Genomic DNA, 19,743 nt, shown 5'->3' with positions numbered 1-19,743 from the left:
GAATTTAAATGTACATATTCTTCTGTATTCGATATGAAAGATTGCATACAAGTATTACACAACTTTTAATCAACATTTTTGCGTATTTTTCCTTGGGAAAAAAATGTGCAACCAAGAGAGAGAAATGGACACCACACAGAACACGAGATTACAATTTTTTTAGAACTCCATTTCTGTAGCTTTGACAGGTCAGTCCTTCTTTTCTTTTGAAACCTCATTTTCTTCCTTCTTTTGTTTGCTCTCCTTTTTTTCTTCTTTTTCTAGAGTTTTGTTTTTCAGCTTCGATAGCCTGATTTCTTCTTCTTTCTCCAGTAGTTTTTGTTTCTAGAAAAAAGAAAATGGTAATGAACGAATTTTTTTAAATTCTATTGAGGAAAGCTTTAAGGGTACTGTAACTAATGTCGTCTGTTAATGTGTAATCAAGGTTACGATGCTCTGACAATTCACTCATGATGGGCGATTTGACTACACACCCGTGGCTGTAATAAGACCCTTCAACGTTTATTTTGCTACAACAGAAGAGCCATTGAATGGAATTTCGGGCAATAGTTATTATAAGAACTGTATATCCATCGGAAAAGTCCAGGTTCAATGACAAATGTCCTTACTTCAGGCGCCAAGTTTTCGTTGAGTCTTTTCGAGGGCATAAATTCCTACCATAAAATTAACCTAAACCTTGACCCTAATTTTCTCCGTGACATGAGGCACACAGAAGGCTAAAAACGCCATTCTTCCATTGGGACCGGTCTGAGGCTGCGCCTCGTGCAGCGCTTCAGTAGCTCCAAGGTTACAAAATAGTAATTTCAAAGCGCAAACTGAATTCTTACCTCGATTATATCTAATAGGCAACAGAAATTATACTCAATGGCAAACAAATTCGAAATGTTATTGTACGCAATTCAATAAGTTTATATAATACTCCATTTTATTGTCTATACCACAATCAAACTATAGGGATCAAAATACAAAAATTATGCGAAGAACACAAAAGCATATTTTATTATGCCCTGGAAAGAACATGTGCCTATGTTTATCGTATGTTATACAGACGCCACGACATTTACTGTAAAGTTTATATAATGGTACATACAGTATCTTTTCTTAACGTCCTAGTTTCGACCCCCACGGACCAGGCCTTGGGGCCATAAAAGTTAGACGAGCTCACTTTTGATCTCAGTCTCACTTTTTCAAAGGGAATATATAGTAGAAAAGAGAGACTGAGATCAAAAGTGAGCTCATCTACTTTTATGGCCCCAGGGCCAGTATTCAGGGTAAGACTTTCAAAATTTAGACGAAATGTTGATGCAAAGTATTCCCCACCCCACCCCTACAAACGCGTTCTACGCCCGTTTGAGACATAAGAGGTTAAAACTTTCAAGGGATTATAAAGATGCTGAAAATTCTTTTTGCATTCTGCATTATTATTATCTTGTATATATATAAACTTTAATGAAGGAGTCGTAAATGAACGCCATTACAGTGTGGTCTTTTCTTACTACATCCTGGATGTATAAAATGTATGAAACAAATGCATTTACACTCAATGCATCACTTTAATGAAATGGATTCAATCCAATCAAGAAATGATTTTGGATTTCGGATTTAACGGGCCAGCAGTATTTGCTTTTCTCATCAACAGATCCCTGGTTTCCAGGGAGCGAGGAACAGGCGCTAATGGGTTTCTCATTTGTCACCTCTTCAGAAATAATTGCATAAAATCAGTTCCTCTCTCAAAGACAGTTTTCTCCACGAGAGTCATTTTAGAGAGAGCGACTGAGTAAACACGTTAAGTTTTTGTAAGGTTTTATGATAATCGACATCTAATCGATCACGACGTATATTGTTTGAGTTGGCTTCGGAATTATTACATGTAGAGGTTTTTTTTTTTAAATATTCATGTTTCCAGACCCAGCTTTTCAAGCAATATCAAATATACACGTATTTATGCAGGTGATAAAAATAAAATGAGGACAAGAGCCACCCATGCAAAATCAATTTTGATTACAATGTAATCTGATCCTTTTTTGTTCTTGGTATAAGATACACAATCTGCTGCAAAACGTAATCACCATAAAAGGTTTCCACATGAGCTGGTCACCGAATCGGCGAATGTAAAACTCTGCATGCCTTTATATAATCGCTCATGGAATAATGCAATGCAATGTGGTACCCTGTTATATTATGATTAGGTTATCCAGGGGTAATTCCACGGCGCATGAATAGAGATGGGATATTAATACATGTATTTCACATCTGTCCATATCAATTTACACTTTCTGCAATAAACTGATGAAATGAGAAAAGTTAATGTAACCTGATATTCGATGTACACCACCAGGCCTTGTAGATTTCTCAGCTGAACTGCTTTCTCCAGAGGAATTGGATTGTCGTTTTCATTTTCCACATACTAAAAAGAAATCGGATTATCGGTACATCATCATGTAAATGAAAAAAAAAAACAACGAAAAGACGCAATTACATATTGTAGAAAAGTTGGATATGTTGTAACTTCCACCGTGAAAAGTGTTATAAAAAAAGGTATAATAAACAAAACAAAAGTTTCAGGTCATGGTAAAGGACTCAAGAGTCGTGGCCAGAATCAGCTAAACCAGTGGTTGGATTGTTAATCAAAATTGTTTGGATTCTGTGCAGAATCTAATTTAATTTCCTATATGTCGAGACATTATGTCAACGGTAGTCTAGTCATTCTGTAGTCTAGTCAATATATTATATATAGTCACTTTTGTGTGTATTCCATATATGCTTACGGAATATCATCTAGCAAACATTAAGATGATATTTAATATAGCAGTTGTAAAATCCCACCTTAATTTCCCACGACCATCCCTGGCTCAACAGGTATTTCCCACACCTTTCGGTTTTAAGTTTTATACACAGACACAGTAAATCAATGGGTTTTGGTTTGATTGGGAACATGAGCTTCATCAAATCGCTCAGCTTGATGTCTGCATAGATGCTGTTACGACTCTTTTCCAGGGCCGCCAAATCGTTGTTTTTGATGGCATCAGCCAACTCGAGATACTTTCTCAGTAGAAAGATGTCTAGTCCATAGTCCCTGGACTTCTCTTTCTCGATGATTTTTCTGATTTCGGCTTCTACATCTCTGTAAGTCCTCGGTGTTCGACCTTTCTGTTAAAGAATAAAACCAACGATTGATGATCGCCACAAACATTATTATAACCATAAATCATTTACAGTGTAAAACTGTAAGACGAAAGAAGCAGCTAGTGTTGTTGGTATATTTATGCAAAAGTTTCATTTTCATATATATACATGTGTAATATCATTTTATGCATGCATGCATGCTCTCTGTCTCTGTCTCTCTGTGTCTGTCTGTCTCTCTGTCTCTCTCTCTTACTTTATCACGAGCTGACATGCTGGATCCTGCGTCTATCAGCATCCTCTCTATGTCTTTTTCTTCCAGACAGGTAGCCCAGTGTAGTGGTTGTCTTCCACCCTAATTGAATGAATCGGGATTGAGATATGAATTAAGTAACTTACTGGTATAATAAAACAAATGATCAAACCAAAAAAAGAAAAACCAGCCACCCTACTGAGTTTCAACGACAGTTTGATTGATTCCATCACTTGCTGCAATCTATCGCCAAAACTTTAACCCGTTGCAATTGACCGAATTTTCTCTAACGGTTAAACTATCCCTTTTCTTCTATTTATAAGGAGGCTAGATGGTCGTCATCAACAACAAATTAACCATCAGATCTGCGTAAAATTTTATGATAGGATTTGTTTCGCTATGATCTATTATATTTAGTTAAGAAAAAATTTATATATTTAATACTTTCCTAAAATTTTGTAGAGCTCTTCTTCGAAAGGAGATCAAAATAGACTAAAAATGGCCACAACCATCAAGTCCTCTTGAAGATAGATCTAAGCGTGATAGTATACTATCACTTACGTAATCCTCGACATGGACCATTTTAGGAAACTCTTTCAACAAGTATTTGATGACAAATCGACGCTCAAAGAGCACAGCTTTATGAAGGAGTCCCCGCCCGCCTTTGTCTCGAGATTTGGATAAATCTGCGGTGATTAATCTCTTAACCTCCAGCAGGTTTCCTCTTTCTACAGCCGTGTGGAGTTGACGAATCTTCGACTATGAAAATAAATATTCAATCTGTGTATACAAAAAAGCCATCAACATATAACACCAGTCACTCAAAAACGTACATACCCTATCTGCTCCTTGTAAAATTTTATAGCAGAAGTCGGGCCTACTAGTAATTAAAAAATGTATTTCGTATTTTGCTAACCAGAAATGGTATTGTATGATTGATATATATTTTAAAATAATGCAAACATCGATATTTAAAACTGTTATTAGGTTACACTGTATGCAACTACTGAATAGCATATTTTAGACTAACTGGTAATGTGGGTTCCATAAAAGACGATGCCAAAACGGAAGCGTTTATTGTTAACAAACTATCCATGTTCCTGCATGATCGAAAACAACACAAATATCTAAAAAATGAAAGCAAAAAAAACAACAAAAAACAACAACCGAACAATTAATATATAGGCCTATACTTGTATAATGCACGTACCTGTATTTTTGGAAGTCCCTCTACAAATTGGCTTAATGCGCTGTCTTCTTTTTTGACAACAACCTGCAGCAGAGACCGGCCTTTCCTGTCTTCTGTGACGTCAAAGTCGTAGCTGTCCAGTGCCAGACCCAGGAGAAGGTCCTTGTCTCCTCCAATGGCGATGTTTATCAGAAGTTCGTCGACGAAAGCCAGTTTTTCTCTCATAATTTCTTTGCTTGCTCTGTGGTACTTCAGAAAAATTCGGTCCCGTAAACTGTAACCGTTTTCATCACGCGTAAACATATCTAGTCCCTTGTCCATGAGGTTCTTAATCATTGTAAGAGGTAACGCTTTTTCGTAAACTGAATTGACGATGTCCACAGCAAACGGTTGCACCAACGAGATGTCTGCCTTTTCAAAAAGAACCTCCAGCATGTCGTATGCTGCATCACACGCGAAGCAGTTCTTTAGTACGTAATAGTACAGGGGCTCGGGGTCTGCTGCACTCTCGTCAACAGTAATATTGACGTCTGCTCCATGTTTTATCAACATTTTCATTGGGGTGATCTCGTAAAGAAGGGCAAGGCACCCTAGGATCGGCAGAGGAACAATAGTTCCCTCCAAGTCGTAGAAAGCTGCATTTCTCGTGTTCACATCCACTCCCCGCTTTTTAATGGCCTTCTTCAATTTTTGTTTATCCTTTGACATCGCACAATGCACAAAATCATTATTGGCAATATTGGCATCAATGGTGTTCATGACATGTTCTGCAAGAAGTAACTGAGCCATGTTGAGGAGACTTTTGCCCTTGCGGTGGTCGTCCAGTTTTACCCATGATGCTATGAGTCGTAAAATCGTCTCCTCGGAATGGCCTTTTTCGATCGCAACCCACAAACCCGGATAGAAAAGTTTCAACACAGTTTTGTTCAAGGGGTCAGTGGTGGTATCCCCGACCTCCTCGCCGGCTGTGTTAGGTATCGTCTGATCCACACCAATTTGAATTAGAGCTTCTACAAGTTGGTAAGTGTTTGGCTTCCGGCATGCAATATGGAGTGCGGTATTCCCCTCCCTGTCTCTGAGGTTGCAGTCAATCCCGTAATTCGACAACTGAAAAACTACTGGGATGAGCCACGGTGCGTCTTTATAACCATTATACTTTAAAGCAACGTAATGAAGAAACCCGCCGCCGCTTTTGTGAAGAGCGTTGATGTTTTCTCCGTTTTTTATCAGATTCAGTGCTTTGCTAGGCGTATCTTCATCTTTTTTGTCAATGGCCTCTTTCAAGGGAGATACATCAAACTCCATGTTTATTCCTTCTAACTAATACTTACGAACTGGTTACATCAAATTATTTTAAAAGAGTCATGCTCGTGTTGGACTTAACAAAGAATGAATCAATAATTAATTTAAAGAACTACCAAACTTTTTTGTGGAGATCGATTTAACAAACAGGAAAATAAATTCAATTTCAATTTGTCTTTGTTATAAAGAAAGTAAATGTTGTTAATCAACTAAATACCCTGGTAATCAATTGTGAGCACACAAAGACGTTTGGAGATCAACCGAAGCCCTAATTATGTTTAATCTATCCCAACAAACTACAAGGCTGAGTTTCATGCAAGGTCGAACCTGGGCTTATTGAACTCTGTGTTTTAAACATCAGTAGATCTATATAGTTAATGATGGTTAAAACTCAAGTTTATTTTTGCTTAAATTCCTTTTTTGATAAAGTTATTCGTTTCAAAGCAAATGGTTTATATATGACAGTAACACTTACTACTTACTTAGAACCATTTTAACAAGAGCTTGGACTTTGGGTTGTTGGTGTCAAACTGCAATGTGACGTAGGCCTGTCTATTTCATTGTTGGCCACTCGGCCATTGCTCTTTGAAATCAACAAGATATGTCTGGCTTTTGAGCTACATGTAAGACTACTCAATCGGTGTATATTTCACCTGAAGCTAGCGTCATTTTTAACTTGTTTTGACGCAAGATATAGATAATTACGTCCTACTGAAAGTCCAAGGCCTTGTTAAAATGGTTCTAGTTCTCTTCGTGCTGGTTAAGCACATAAGGAAGTTACCAGGGATCTCAATGTTGGTCTGTCCTGTGATCATCTCAGAACCTGTCTCCATGTTCAGTTGTTCTCCTTCATTTTTTTATCCACTCATCTTCTCTGGGTATCTCTTGGTCTTCCTCTCTGTCTCTTTCCAGTTGGTATCCACCTCATTGCAACCCTTGGAATGGAAGTTGGGTGCATTCTACCAACATGTCCAATCCATTGTCACATTCATTCACTTATTAGAACCATTTTAACAGGAGCTTGGACTTTGGGTAGTTGGTGTCAAACAGCATTGTGACGTATGCCTGTCTATTTCATTGCTGGCCACTCAGTCATTGCTTTTTGAAATCAACAAGATTGCATAGAAGCTGCTTGTTCTGCTTCATTTGCCAGTTTTTCTGCGACAGTGATACCAGTATTTTATACAATACGTTCTCATACTTCAAGTGACCTACATAGTAAAAGCATAACAAGGCTCCTCCATGACATTTCATGAATTCTTGAGCTCTAAATGTTCCACCCGGATCGCAGTTGACCATACGAAGTTTATTTTCAATTTGGTAAAGTATATTTCCAGAAAGCACTCAACCTCAGCAGTAGTAAGCAAATGTTAAATGTTGTTTAATTGACAGTTCTTCGGCATAAAACCCAACAGCTGTTTCAAGTGAAAATACTACTGCAGCATCAAAATCTACAGGTCTTTCAGCAAAGGAAACTTGCAACTTTTTACTTGACTTCCCTTCAGCATAAAAACCTTCAGCTGTTCTTTGACATTCAGTGACTCTAAATGGAAACTTACAGCAGTTTTATTGGCATCTTTTATAGCAAAACAAACTTATAGCAGTTTCATTGGCAGTTCTTTAGCATAGAAACTTAAAGCAGTTACACTGACAGTCATTTAGCATAGACTTATAGCAGTTTCATAGACAGTCAAATAGCATAAAAACTGACAGTTATTTTACATGTATCAAGCCCTAGCATAGAAATCCATGGACGTAGCAACAAAAAATGTGGTGTCTAAAAAAAAGTTCATCTTCGCTAATCATACTATATACATGCACATGTATTGACAAAAACAAGCAAACAAATTAAGAAAAATTATACTGATATTTTAGCTTAACCGGAAAAACTTGATAACCCCCCCCCCCTTCTTAAGACTAAAACCATTGCCAGCCCTTTATGCCTTTTCTGCGTATTTTTCCTGAGATGTTCTATAAACGAACCCTCTTATTCAATGACCCTGTTTGTCGAGCATAAATGTCATCTGGAGCATCATAAGGCGAAGGTAAAATATTTAAAAAAAAAACCCCAAAACCGTAAAATGGTCATTGGTCAATATCCATTTAGATTTGCTGTCTGATTTGGGCTAGAGTAAGTTTTTTGTGGACTTGTTTTAAAGACAGGTATGTAAGGCCTATTTACCAAATAACAAATAAGCGTTGAGTGTATTCATTCGACAACGTGCAAGTTGAACTTGATAAGGAAATAACACAAACCAACAGTTTTCTTTGATAAATAGAATATCGGTGTAAAATAACGAGCCACTTTTCTCTGGAAAGGTGTAACCACGATTAGGATTCAGAGATTTTTATTGAGAGGGGAAATGTTCAGTTGTACAGGTGAGCGATGTGGCCTATGGGCTCACTATTGGGCTTGTTAATGTACGTTTACATGCTTTATAAACATACAAGAGTAATAATTTATTACTAATTGTTAATTGCATAAACTATATGTGACTTTTTGCTTTGTCCTTTAAAATTGAATGTTTGTTAAAATCGTTGTAGAGCGAAACATCCATGTCTCAATATATTTGGAGACGAAAAGCCTCGCACTCCTCCCAGAGTTCCCGTTGCCATCGCCGCCATCTTGAACTAGAAGAGACGCCAACTATCTATGTGAATCATCATATGAATATCCACAGACAAAGTTTAACACTATTTTATCATAAGAACACTGTGTAAAGAATGTCAATTGACTAACCAAAAATGAGTACAACTACAGGTAAAAAGAAAAGCGGTGGATTTTTAGCACGCCAAGCTAAATCGAAGGAGAAAGCTATTGATTCCATGACGGAGGAAGAACTGTTGAAAAAAGCCACTATCAACCCAGAGGAAGTACTACGCTTAAATAAGATCACTGAACGTTAGTATATCTGTGAATTACGTACGTTATTTTCCATAAACGGGGCTTTCTATGAAACAAAACGGCTGTTTAGGTTGTGCAGGTGCTTGTTTCTTTGTCCGTACATGAGTCAGACAACAAAATGTAAATACGACGTATAAACTGAAATGCTGCTTAATATGTAAGGTACAATGATCAAAATACATTTGATTTGTGTAATGGGACATACATTGTTTATGTGTGCAGATATTTAGACAAAAACAAACCTTAACAAATTTAAAATTTATGCTCTTGAACAGCTCTTTTCTTTAAAAAAGCATTATTTATCCTTTTGTCTGGGACAGGTTGAATATTTAATTTTTACGTGTACTATACAAGTTATGGATATTAAATGGTATTGGGTTTGTTCGCCCTATCTACCTGTTCGCCTGAGTCCGTTCACTCATATTATCGTTTGACCTATACTCTGTCCCAAGATATCCTGGATTTACATTTTGCTTAATTGCATGATATTTATAAATACCTCAGGGTTCAAACGATGTTCATTCAAAAATATGAAAAATTTCCAAGATTTCTCAGTAGAAACGCCCCTGTTAGCTTATCAGGTTTCAATACATTGCTAAAAAATGTGATGTCTGCAAGGATTTTGTATTGCAGCAAGCCCTGATGATAACGTTGTAAAATTGCGCGATGTATTACGAGTGTATTCCGAATGGAGAAAAGATGTAAATATTCCCCATTATAAATCTCCGTAAGGAATCTTTTTTCGTTCCTGTGAATTTTTCTGAGTGAAAGATGATAATGTGTCAATGAAATTATTTTGGAAATTATCCCTTTCAACTATTTCAATTGCACTTTTTTTCACAGGTATGTATATTTTTATTAAAAATGGTCCAAATATGTAGCATAAATATCTTGGGACAGACTATAATAATTGCTTGCCCTAAACATCGTTTGAGCCTTGTTTTTTTTTTTTTATAAACCATATCATTAGTTATTTGCAATGCAAATTACCCGGTAAATCCCCCATAGACTCTCTATTTTTGTTTTGAAACCTGAAGCGTTTCAAAACAGATAATCTGGACTTTATTCATTATAGTGACAGAGTTGGTAAAATGTGCCAGATTGCCAGTGATTCTCGATAGAGTTTTTAGTATATCTGGTTTAATTTACAACTTCGCCAGACATAATGTCAAGTAAATTTTAACCAGTTTAGAAATGTCAATGTTATATATAAGCACACTCTAACAACCTTTGCTCTTTAAACTGAGTTGGACTATTGAGCAAAAGAACAGTGTCTTCACATATAAAATGTGTACTATTTTCTCTTTAGTTACTTGTCGGGCGAATTTGTATATTAAATCTATTTTATTAAATATATTATTATCATATTAACATCAAAAATAATTTTTTTTTGTTCAAAGATTATTTGTGTTCCCCTGAAGCAAATATCTATGGCATTGACTTCACACGATTCAAACTAAGGGATATGGACTCGGGGGCTGTTTTGTTTGAAGTGGCCAAGCCCCCACCACCAGGTTTGTTTGTGTTATTTATAATGCAATTTTCCAAGTGCTAGACTGTCTGTAGCCTCTTACGCAGGGTTGGCCGGAAAATACCAGTGCTGGGAATTACCGATGGTCAATACCGGTATTTCCCGTCCCGGTAAATACTACTGATTTTCACTAAAGTGGGAAATACTGGAAAATACAAATTTTTAATCTTAATTTCTTTAATTTGTTCAATGTAAAACGTATGTCTAGGATATAAGATATTAACAATAAGCATCAAAACACAATTTAGCATACTTTGCTATATCACTGTCAGTTTATGAATCTAAAATTCACCAGATCACATATTCCAAAGATATTCTATAGCTGCTAGAGTACAAATTTTAGCCCATCTTTTTGAACCCCAAGTTTTGTGTTTTACAGATTTATAATTCAAAACACAAAATAAACTGTTATAATTACTGTAGGTGTTACGAGTAACAAGTAAATAATCACACATGTTGTTTTAATAAATAATTGACTCTTGACAGTTTTGTGCTCCTGTTTTGGGGAGATATCCCATACCAAAAAAAGTTATACAGAGTCATAACTATTTTGTAACTAAACTGGTAACTTTTTAGTGCCTCAAATTTGAGGTACAAAAAAGTTATGACTGATTTGTAACTATTTTTGTCTTTGTCGTTTTGAAGTATAACTAAAATGTACCTATATCACACTTAGACGATTTTCACTATAACTTTTCTGTGCCTAATTTGAACTTAATCATTTTAAAGTATAACTGAAATGTACCTATATCACACTTAGAAAATTTTCACTATAACTTTTTTGTACCTATTTGGACTTTGTCATTTCTTAGTATAACTAAACTGTGCCTTATTCAGACTTAGAATTTTTCAGTATAACTTTTTTGTAACTAATTTGGACTTTGTCATTTTTAAATGTTTGTTTCACTTTAAATACAACAGACTTAAACTCTTTTTGTACATAAGTATATTATAGATTTTAAAAAAACCAACATGCATATATGCACACACAGTGAGTCTGTCTGACACACTTGACCCTGGGTAATTATAAATTTTACTGCCTGAATTTCAATGCTATTATTAATACCCTTCTTTAATAATAACTTCATTTTAAAAACTATTGAAGTTTCCTGCAAGTTTGTGTTTTTCACCTCCTCTTCTCTTATAATTCACATTACAGCAACAAAAACTAGCTATTGTGTTTCTGATTAAATTTTCAGCAAATTCTTTAACAGCTAGTACACTCTGAGAAAAGTGTATGTCCATTCATATGTTGTTCAGTTATCAGTGAAGTTAATTGCGGACCTTATAGAAAGACAGGTGTGATATCAGATGTGTATATACCCCACCAAGCCCTCAGGCTGTGTAAGCCTTAATTCACACCTGTGTGATTGTCTCTATTTAATCATGCGTAAAGTCCAGCAAGCTCTTTTACTATTATGCAATTAAACAATGGACTTGATTAAATGCTTGCTTCTTCATTTTAAGAACAGTTAATAAACATGATAAACATTCAATTGAAGAAAAAAACTGATATGCATTTCCTCTCAGTAAATGGGATAGGCTGGGTTGATTCAATCTTTATAGATAAAACTAAATTTACTTGGGTAATTAGTTTGTCTTTTAAGTTATCATAATGTTTGTTTTTGGTGCAAAGCATATGATATAAATAGAGAAAATATGTATATTCCCGCTTGTTTTTGAATCCACCATGATTCAAAATGGCGACCTGTAGTGATAGTTTCGTATTATTATTAGTACTAATATTTTATTACATACTGCAAGATCAGTGAAATAATATCCTTTATTTAATTAAATTGGTTTTTTACACAATGAAACACTAGTAAATTCATCCTGTATTTACTGAATACAGTTTTTAAAAGTATTTTTCACTCTACTTGGTAGCTGTGATATGATTGGTCAGATTTCAAACTTGATCAATAGCGGAATTTGATTGGTTGATATCATTTTCACTCATTTTAAACATGAAGAAGGACAACAACACTGAGGGTCTTCATTCCTGGATTATCAGAGTTTTTGTGTAAAGTTTAGTTAAATTTCCATGTTAAGAATGATCTGCAACAATGATAATTATATACAGAGAAAGTCCTGAGTGATGGGCTTGGATATATGTTCGTATTTTTAAATGATGGCTGCCCAGATTTGCTGGAGGAAATCATTGTGAGGAATACCATGGTAAGATTTTGATAATTTACAGAATATATAACTATAGGAACAACATTATTTTATTGGATTGCTATCAGCTGATATAAATATTTTAGTAAATCAACTGTAACAGGGATTTTTACCAGTAAATTTAAATTGCCCAAGATGACAACAAACAAAATGGCGGAACTTACTGGGCATAGTGTGATAAGTGTAAGGAGAATGTTCAATGTCTCGAGACTGTCTTCTATTTTTGTATGTAAACTATTTATACTGACAAGATTATAAATATACATCAATATAATAATGGTGAAGCACTGCTCATGCAGCTATCAGTTTAACTAAAGTAATTAGATCATTTTGTTTTACACAGATTAAAAATTCAAAACTTAATGATCTTTATAGCGAAATATAAGCTGCTGTGATGACTGTTATATATTTTTGATGTAATTACAGACTGTCCAATTTACAAAGAAGACATGCAATGGCATATGCAGCAACTTGACTTGCATCCTGTTAACTTCTTGTCATCACCTGCCTTGATCTACTGATACCACCTCCATCCCTGGAAAAAATCTCTGGACTCATTTCTACCAGCAACACCAGGGCATATTCATTGAATATTATTCAATATATAGTAATATGCTCAGTCCATGTGTGATGATGTATGATTTTCATGCATGCACTATTCAGAACAACCAACACCCAACTTATCCATAGATTATCCCACAAACTTTAGCACCAATTTAGGACCAGAGCTGGGAACAATGACTTATCTTATGCCATATTTTTTTTTAAATTCATATATCGATCACACTAGTTTTGTATTTTGTAGTTTTTCTTTCACAAACTGAATATTTATAATTTATACATGATGTATAGTAGACAAAGCCATGTTAACTACCATGATTAACGATTGAACTTAGCTGGAATTTTATTCATTGATGGTAGATTTTTTTTCAGTCTTGGTGAAATGATATATAGAACTGTCAGCACTTAAATATATTTAAATTTAAGAATTTGATAAAATTATGTTTCTTTTTATCTAAAACCGAACAAATGTTCAAAGGGATTTCTTTCATAAACCACTATTTTTCAGTTGTTTTTAATTCTTAATTTGGTAAATATGTACCTTCGAAAAGTGTCAAATAAGATGTTTGCATACTGCATTCCTGGTATTTTGTTTCTCATAATAATCTCCCTAGTAACCACACTATTGAATAACTAAAACTATAAATTATATCAATTGTAATGTACAAGACATTCAGGTATGAAGTATGGGGGGATTTAAATTTACATATAAAAAAGTGAATAAATATGTATCCCCCCCACACACTTTTTGTGACCACGTTACAAAATGCATAAGAGGGGAACGCCCCCCCCCCCCCCCCAACCACCAAACAACACAGAATAGGATTTTCATGAAATCTAAGTTATGAAAACACTATGCTACAACCCACACCCACAGAGATTAGGATTTTCATTATTTTGAGAAGTTGTCCTTTTTTGTCATTTTTGTATTTTTTTGGATGAATCTGGCCCCCCCCCCCTTCAAAAACAATGCTATGTGCCTGTCATTTCATTGTGCTGCTATGTAATGAAAAAGAAAATAAGTTTATCGGTATAATCAATTCAGAAAAAAAGGTTTTCATGTTAGCATATACATCATGATGCTGAATTATTAGTGTTACAATGCTAAAAGATGTTACAATTATGTGTCATATGATTATCTAATAAGAATTATATTTTGATGGCTATTAATTCTTATCCAAAAAAAATTTTTTAATCATAAAAAATTAATCAATTTGCAATAATTATAAGATTATAATATGTAAATGAAGAACTTCAATGCTAAAATTAAAGTGATACCTTATTTATACCTGAAATAATGCATTGTTTACCTATAGATGTAGTATAATGGTATTTTTAGTTTACCTTAAATCTATCTAAATCTGTAACTTTAATGTGACTCAAAGTATAACTCTGATGTACCTAAAAATGTGACTCAAATGTGCCTATATCTATAACTATAATGTAACTCAAAGTATAACTCTAATGTACCTTAAAATGTGACTCAAATGTGCCTATATCTATAACTATAATGTAACTCAAAGTATAACTCTAATGTACCTTAATGTGTAACTCAAATGTGCCTATATCTATAACTATAATGTAACTCAAAGTATAACTCTAATGTACCTTAAAATGTAACTCAAATGTGCCTATATCTATAACTATAATGTAACTCAAAGTATAACTCTAATGTACCTTAAAATGTAACTCAAATGTGCCTATATTTATAACTATAATGTAACTCATTGTATAACTCTGATGTACCTAAAAATATAACTAATATGTGCCTAAATGTATAACTTAAGTATACCTGTATTTGTTCTTATTTAAAAACATAACTATTTTGTAACTTTTTTATAACTATTTTGTGCCTGATCTTGATTTCTTTTATAAAATAAATTGTTGATAGTTATATTTTAGTCATGACTTTTTTGTACCTAATTACAGAGTTACAAAAAAGTCATAACTAAATGATGCAACTTTGGAACCGATAAGAAGTAGTGGTTCCAAAGTTGCATGACTTAGTTATGACTTTTTTGTAACTATTTAAGCCTTCAAAAGTCATGACTTTTTTGTAACTTTTTTTGGTATGGGATATACTATTATTGTGATTAATCGGCTTCTTCTTGGGTGTGTTGCATACTGAGGTAGTGACACAGTCACACTTTAATTTTCATAATTTTCTTGGCTCATTTTCACATACATCAAATAACTAGAAAACAAAACTTTGGATATCATGTTTATGATAACTGTATAGATGCACCTATACATGTACCTGACTTAAGTCTTAAAAACAAATAACAATGTTGTATGAATGAACCATGTTTGGAGTATTTATAAGAAGATAACCAATGCATAACTGGCCAGTCAAAACTTGTTAAAATCAAAGACAATTATACAATGTCATTGCTGACAAGGTGTACTATTGTCTACATCCCTACAGATTTGATTTAGACTGAGTATGAAGTAATATGTAGTTATACTTTATTTCCCAGTATCTCCCGGGAAATACCAGTAATTCCCGGGAATTACCAGTATTTCCCACTGTCCTGGGAAATATGAGTATATCCCGCTTTTTTGCCAACCCTGCTCTTACGTGTTTAGTCTCTACTGACACTCAATAAAAATTCTTATTTTGCATCATCTTTTTGTAGAAGACTCGGATTCTGATACAGAACTCGATGATGTTGATCCTCACGCAGGGCGATTCGTACGCTATCAGTTTACACCACAGTTCCTAAAGCTTAAAACAGTCGGAGCAACGTAAGTCAATGGACTCGATGAAAAGTTCTTTGCCTTTTGATACACATTTATTGTACAAGTGGCTGGAACATAAAAATTTTATCATTTGTCCATTAAAGATGATTTTATGGACTGATTCAAAAATAAAAAAAAAAATGTTTAGTATTTATGAAAATGAATCAATATGAATGTTTTATCGACAACGACAAACTGCCTTACTTGATTTCCCCAATGTTTTTCTAAAGGGGTAACACATGCTGTTAGAGCTAGCCTTTATTGCAGCCTGAATAACTGGGCTGCTCTAAGTGTATAAATTATAAATTCAAGTGTTTGTTTGCTATTTTGAGGTTAAGAGTTATTGAGAAATGACATTTACCTTGAAAAAGAAATGCAAACATAAAAATAAAACATGAAATTATATATACTGTTAACATACATAGTCTATTAATATTTTTTTTTTTGGAGGGGGTGTGTACAAATGGGTGATCTCACTTACATTTTTGTTAAATGATAGTCATTTTCAATGAACTGGTAGGTCTCAATATAGATTTATTGTCAATCAAGAAAGTTTGATATTTCAAATATCAATTGACTTGAAATGTTGCCTATTTGTGGAGTTTGATTCATATCTCCTCATTGAGGTGTTCAAATTTAGGTGTGTGGGAAGGGGGTGGATGTGATCTCATTGCAATCAAAGATGATCTTTGAACATGTATGTGATGATGTCTAGCTTCATTAAAATAATATTTAAAAAAAAAACCAAAACCAAAAAAAAAAAGAAGGTATTTTCACCTTTTCACCTCATAAAAATATTTTTACTTTGTATTCTTTGAAGGCAACAAATGAAGGTCACATCACCTTTTTAAAGACTTCTTAGCATTCTTTTCTCTGTAATAAAGAAGATTGTTAAAAATACAATAAAATATCTTGTAGATCTTTATTTTAGCCTTCGGATTTTATGTGTACAAGCTAAAATTAGCCTGTGGTTAAAAAAAAATCCAATCCCCATCTCTAGCATGTATTATCAGTGATTCCAAGCAGGTTCTATAAAAAGGATTCACTCTTAATCATCCGGCCTAAATTTGGGGTTTTGAATTTTAAGTAATAAGGTTTAAATTTTCTTTTTTATTTCAGGGTAGAATTCGTTGTGGGAGAGAAACCAGTGAATAAATTCCGCATGATAGAGCGCCATTTTTTCCGTGATAAACTCCTGAAAAGTTTCGACTTTGAATTTGGCTTCTGTATTCCTCACAGCAGGAATACAGTGGAACATATCTATGAATTCCCAACACTAACACCAGATGAGGGTAAGTGGACTGATATGTTTTAAAACAGAGCAATTTTTGAATGAATCTGTTGGTTTATTTCTAGAACATTAACATTCAGATGAGGCCATTCCCAATCTCACAGCTGTATTTTAGGTGTTAATACCTTTTCTTAACTCACTGATAATCAAATTTGTCACTTAAGGTCAGACGACACGTTCCTCAATTTTATATAACTTTTTCCAGGAATTTGTTGATGGTTTACTACTATTTTGACAAGCTTTCTTGCAAAACATTAGGGTACCTTACCAGGCATTTCTGCAAAATACTAGAGTATGCAATTTCCTTTATAATCTTCTTGAAAATACACTTGAATTGCTGATATAAAAATAAATACATATACAGCACAGCAAAATTCACTTTGGTGGAACTCTATCTTGGCCGGGGCGGGGATTTGAACTCACGACCTCTAGAACCAGTATGCTTCTGGCAGTGAGCGGCCACGGTTCTCACCACTCGGCCATCTAGACACAGAAACACATCCCATTAAATTTTAATCATATTTAAAATAATTATAAAATCAATATTTTTTATTGGAACTCTTTATTACGAGGAGATACAAAAAAGATTCTCAAGGAACATGTCGTCTGACCTTAAATGACATGGGAGTTGTGTTTTCATATGGAAACAATGTCTTAGCTTAGCTTAGATTACAATTTAGAGTTACCTTTCTTTGAACATTACATATAATAAGCTTTTATTTTATTTACATGTGCATTAAAACATTCCAAATTATCTACTGAAATCTGAGGTTGGTTTGATATTAACTTGGATGATTTATCATCTTGGTTATGTCACCATCAAGATTCTAGATGTTATTTAGGGAAATGTCGTAAGGAATGTAAAGGTGATAATGTCATTAACAAACCAAGGTTAGTCACTTCTCCTCTTGTTTTGCCTCAGTGGAAGACAAGATTAGTCACTTCTCTTCTTGTTTTTGTTTTGCCTCAGTGGAAGACATGATCAGCCATCCGTTCGAGACCAGGTCCGACAGCTTCTATTTCGTGGAGGACCAGCTCATTATGCATAACAAAGCAGACTATGCGTACAACGGAGGATCATAGGTGACCTTCAGCCGGCCTGGAGAGAGAAAGAGAGAGAGCTAACGTTTTTATTCATTCCATGTCCAATTACATTTAATATATTGATACATGAATATTTTACACATGTTAAAAAAAAAAAATTTCAAATGACATTCCAACAAAAATTCCATTTATTATGTTTGTTTCTTAGACTGATTTTGTGTCACGTGTGGGTCAGTTTGCGTGGGTGTTTATCTCAGTAGACGATTTATCATTCCTTGATGATGTACAGATATTTATTGCATACGATACATTTATGCATGATTGGTTATGTTCATTTCACAACTCAATGTGCGGAAAGCAAAACCATGTTGAAGAAGGCGACAGAGTTTTTACATGTTAGGGATCTATTATATATACAGTTACCGATAGTCAAGTGTTTCTTGTGTCTTAACTCTACTGACGTTTAATAGTACACTGTACTTGTATTTAGATTATAAACTCTTATCTTCTCTTCCTAAGTATACTCAATGTCCTAACACTTTCCGTTTTGCCTGGAAACCCAGGAAAAGCAATAGGCATTAAACCTGTACTGTAATTAATTTATTAGATATATAAAGATATAATGTTTATTGTTTGTATTTGTATATTTAGCTGCATGTATTTTACATATACATGCTTTATTAGGATGATAACTGATGAGAGAGATTGTGAACTTTATTTTACAAGACAGTTTTAATTCTGTATCCATTTGTGACCATTGGTATCTTTTGACAAAACAGAAGGCCCAATTAAATGCAAGTTATAACTGCCTCCATCAAATGGGGATGATATTTGTTCAACTTTTTATTCCTTTCAAGAATCATAATAATTCTGTAACATTTTCTTACATCCAATAATTCAGGACTGTGTATGAGTGTGCAGAGCCTTTTAGTGCAAGTGCCTGAAAAATAACTCAAATTATTTTAGATCGCTGAGAATCATTGTTATTTGAATATGATGATATTTCCTTTCAAACATTTATGGCAAAACAATCTCGTAAGAACTATTTTTTTTATTAATATCATGTAAACAAGTTATACCATTGTGGGGATCTCAGAACTGTATATTATTTGTGTTTGTGTTTTAAAATGGTGATATTGAGATGAGTTGCAGTGAACATGCTTTTAACAAACAGAAAACATTCCCGTCCATTTTTTTTAATAATTTTTTTTGACATTGAAGTGTCAAAGGTCAGACCAAAGTTGACATTCATGAGAAAAAAAGAAATATATATCTGAACTCCTCTCTGCTATATATTTTATGTTGTTATTAAGAAAATATTTCATTCATACTTAATAAATGACAAAGTTCAATCCAAACTGGTTTTGATTCTTCTTTCTTTATTGTTGCAGTGTTTGTTTTTTGTTGTTGTTGTTTTTTTGCTATCAAGAATGAATTTATTTTACAAAGAAAATGCCAAGTTCTATTTATTACTTGAGGAGGCAATGGACACCTCCATATTGTGACGTTATAAACAAATAAAATTAAGTATGATTTTATTTATAATTGATTTCTTGCCCACAATTGTTAATTACAGCATATCACAATGGTTTAGAAAGATAACTAAGAATTCGCGAGTCGTGACTTTGAA

At 34.0% G+C, this 19,743-nt stretch overlaps 2 protein-coding genes across 2 annotated transcripts; one reads left to right on the top strand and one right to left on the bottom strand.

Moving 5' to 3' along the window:
- LOC105328666 (poly [ADP-ribose] polymerase tankyrase-2) lies at positions 1-6,010 on the bottom strand. Its single transcript, XM_020067375.3, has 6 exons — positions 4,587-6,010; positions 3,938-4,135; positions 3,380-3,478; positions 2,827-3,150; positions 2,315-2,407; positions 1-324 (listed from the first exon to the last, which is right to left on the bottom strand). Exons 1-6 carry the CDS (start codon positions 5,868-5,870, stop codon positions 190-192), a joined length of 2,133 nt encoding a protein of 710 aa, XP_019922934.3. The 5' UTR covers positions 5,871-6,010; the 3' UTR covers positions 1-189.
- A 2,449-nt stretch (positions 6,011-8,459) lies between these two features.
- On the top strand, positions 8,460-19,471 carry LOC105328665 (protein unc-119 homolog B). The gene is made up of 5 exons (XM_011429638.4): positions 8,460-8,769; positions 10,173-10,286; positions 15,676-15,784; positions 16,898-17,070; positions 18,040-19,471. The coding sequence occupies exons 1-5, from the start codon at positions 8,613-8,615 to the stop codon at positions 18,150-18,152; spliced, it is 666 nt and encodes a 221-aa protein (XP_011427940.2). The 5' UTR covers positions 8,460-8,612; the 3' UTR covers positions 18,153-19,471.
- The last annotated feature ends 272 nt before the right edge of the window (positions 19,472-19,743 follow it).

The sequence above is a fragment of the Magallana gigas genome, chromosome 3 (assembly GCF_963853765.1).
Source record: "Magallana gigas chromosome 3, xbMagGiga1.1, whole genome shotgun sequence".
In the NCBI taxonomy this organism is placed as follows: Eukaryota; Metazoa; Mollusca; class Bivalvia; order Ostreida; family Ostreidae; genus Magallana; species Magallana gigas.
This window is presented reverse-complemented; position numbering and strand designations above follow the sequence as displayed.

Coding starts and splice junctions, on each gene's coding strand:
- LOC105328666 (XM_020067375.3), bottom strand. CDS start 5,870: ATGGAGTTTGATGTATCTCCCTTGAAAGAGGCCATTGACAAAAAAGAT. Junction 3,479..3,937: donor TGGTCCATGTCGAGGATTAC/GTAAGTGATAGT, acceptor TCATTCAATTAG/GGTGGAAGACAACCACTACA. Junction 2,408..2,826: donor GATGGTCGTGGGAAATTAAG/GTGGGATTTTAC, acceptor ATTTCTTTTTAG/TATGTGGAAAATGAAAACGA.
- LOC105328665 (XM_011429638.4), top strand. CDS start 8,613: ATGAGTACAACTACAGGTAAAAAGAAAAGCGGTGGATTTTTAGCACGC. Junction 8,770..10,172: donor CTTAAATAAGATCACTGAAC/GTTAGTATATCT, acceptor TTTTGTTCAAAG/ATTATTTGTGTTCCCCTGAA. Junction 10,287..15,675: donor GGCCAAGCCCCCACCACCAG/GTTTGTTTGTGT, acceptor ATCTTTTTGTAG/AAGACTCGGATTCTGATACA.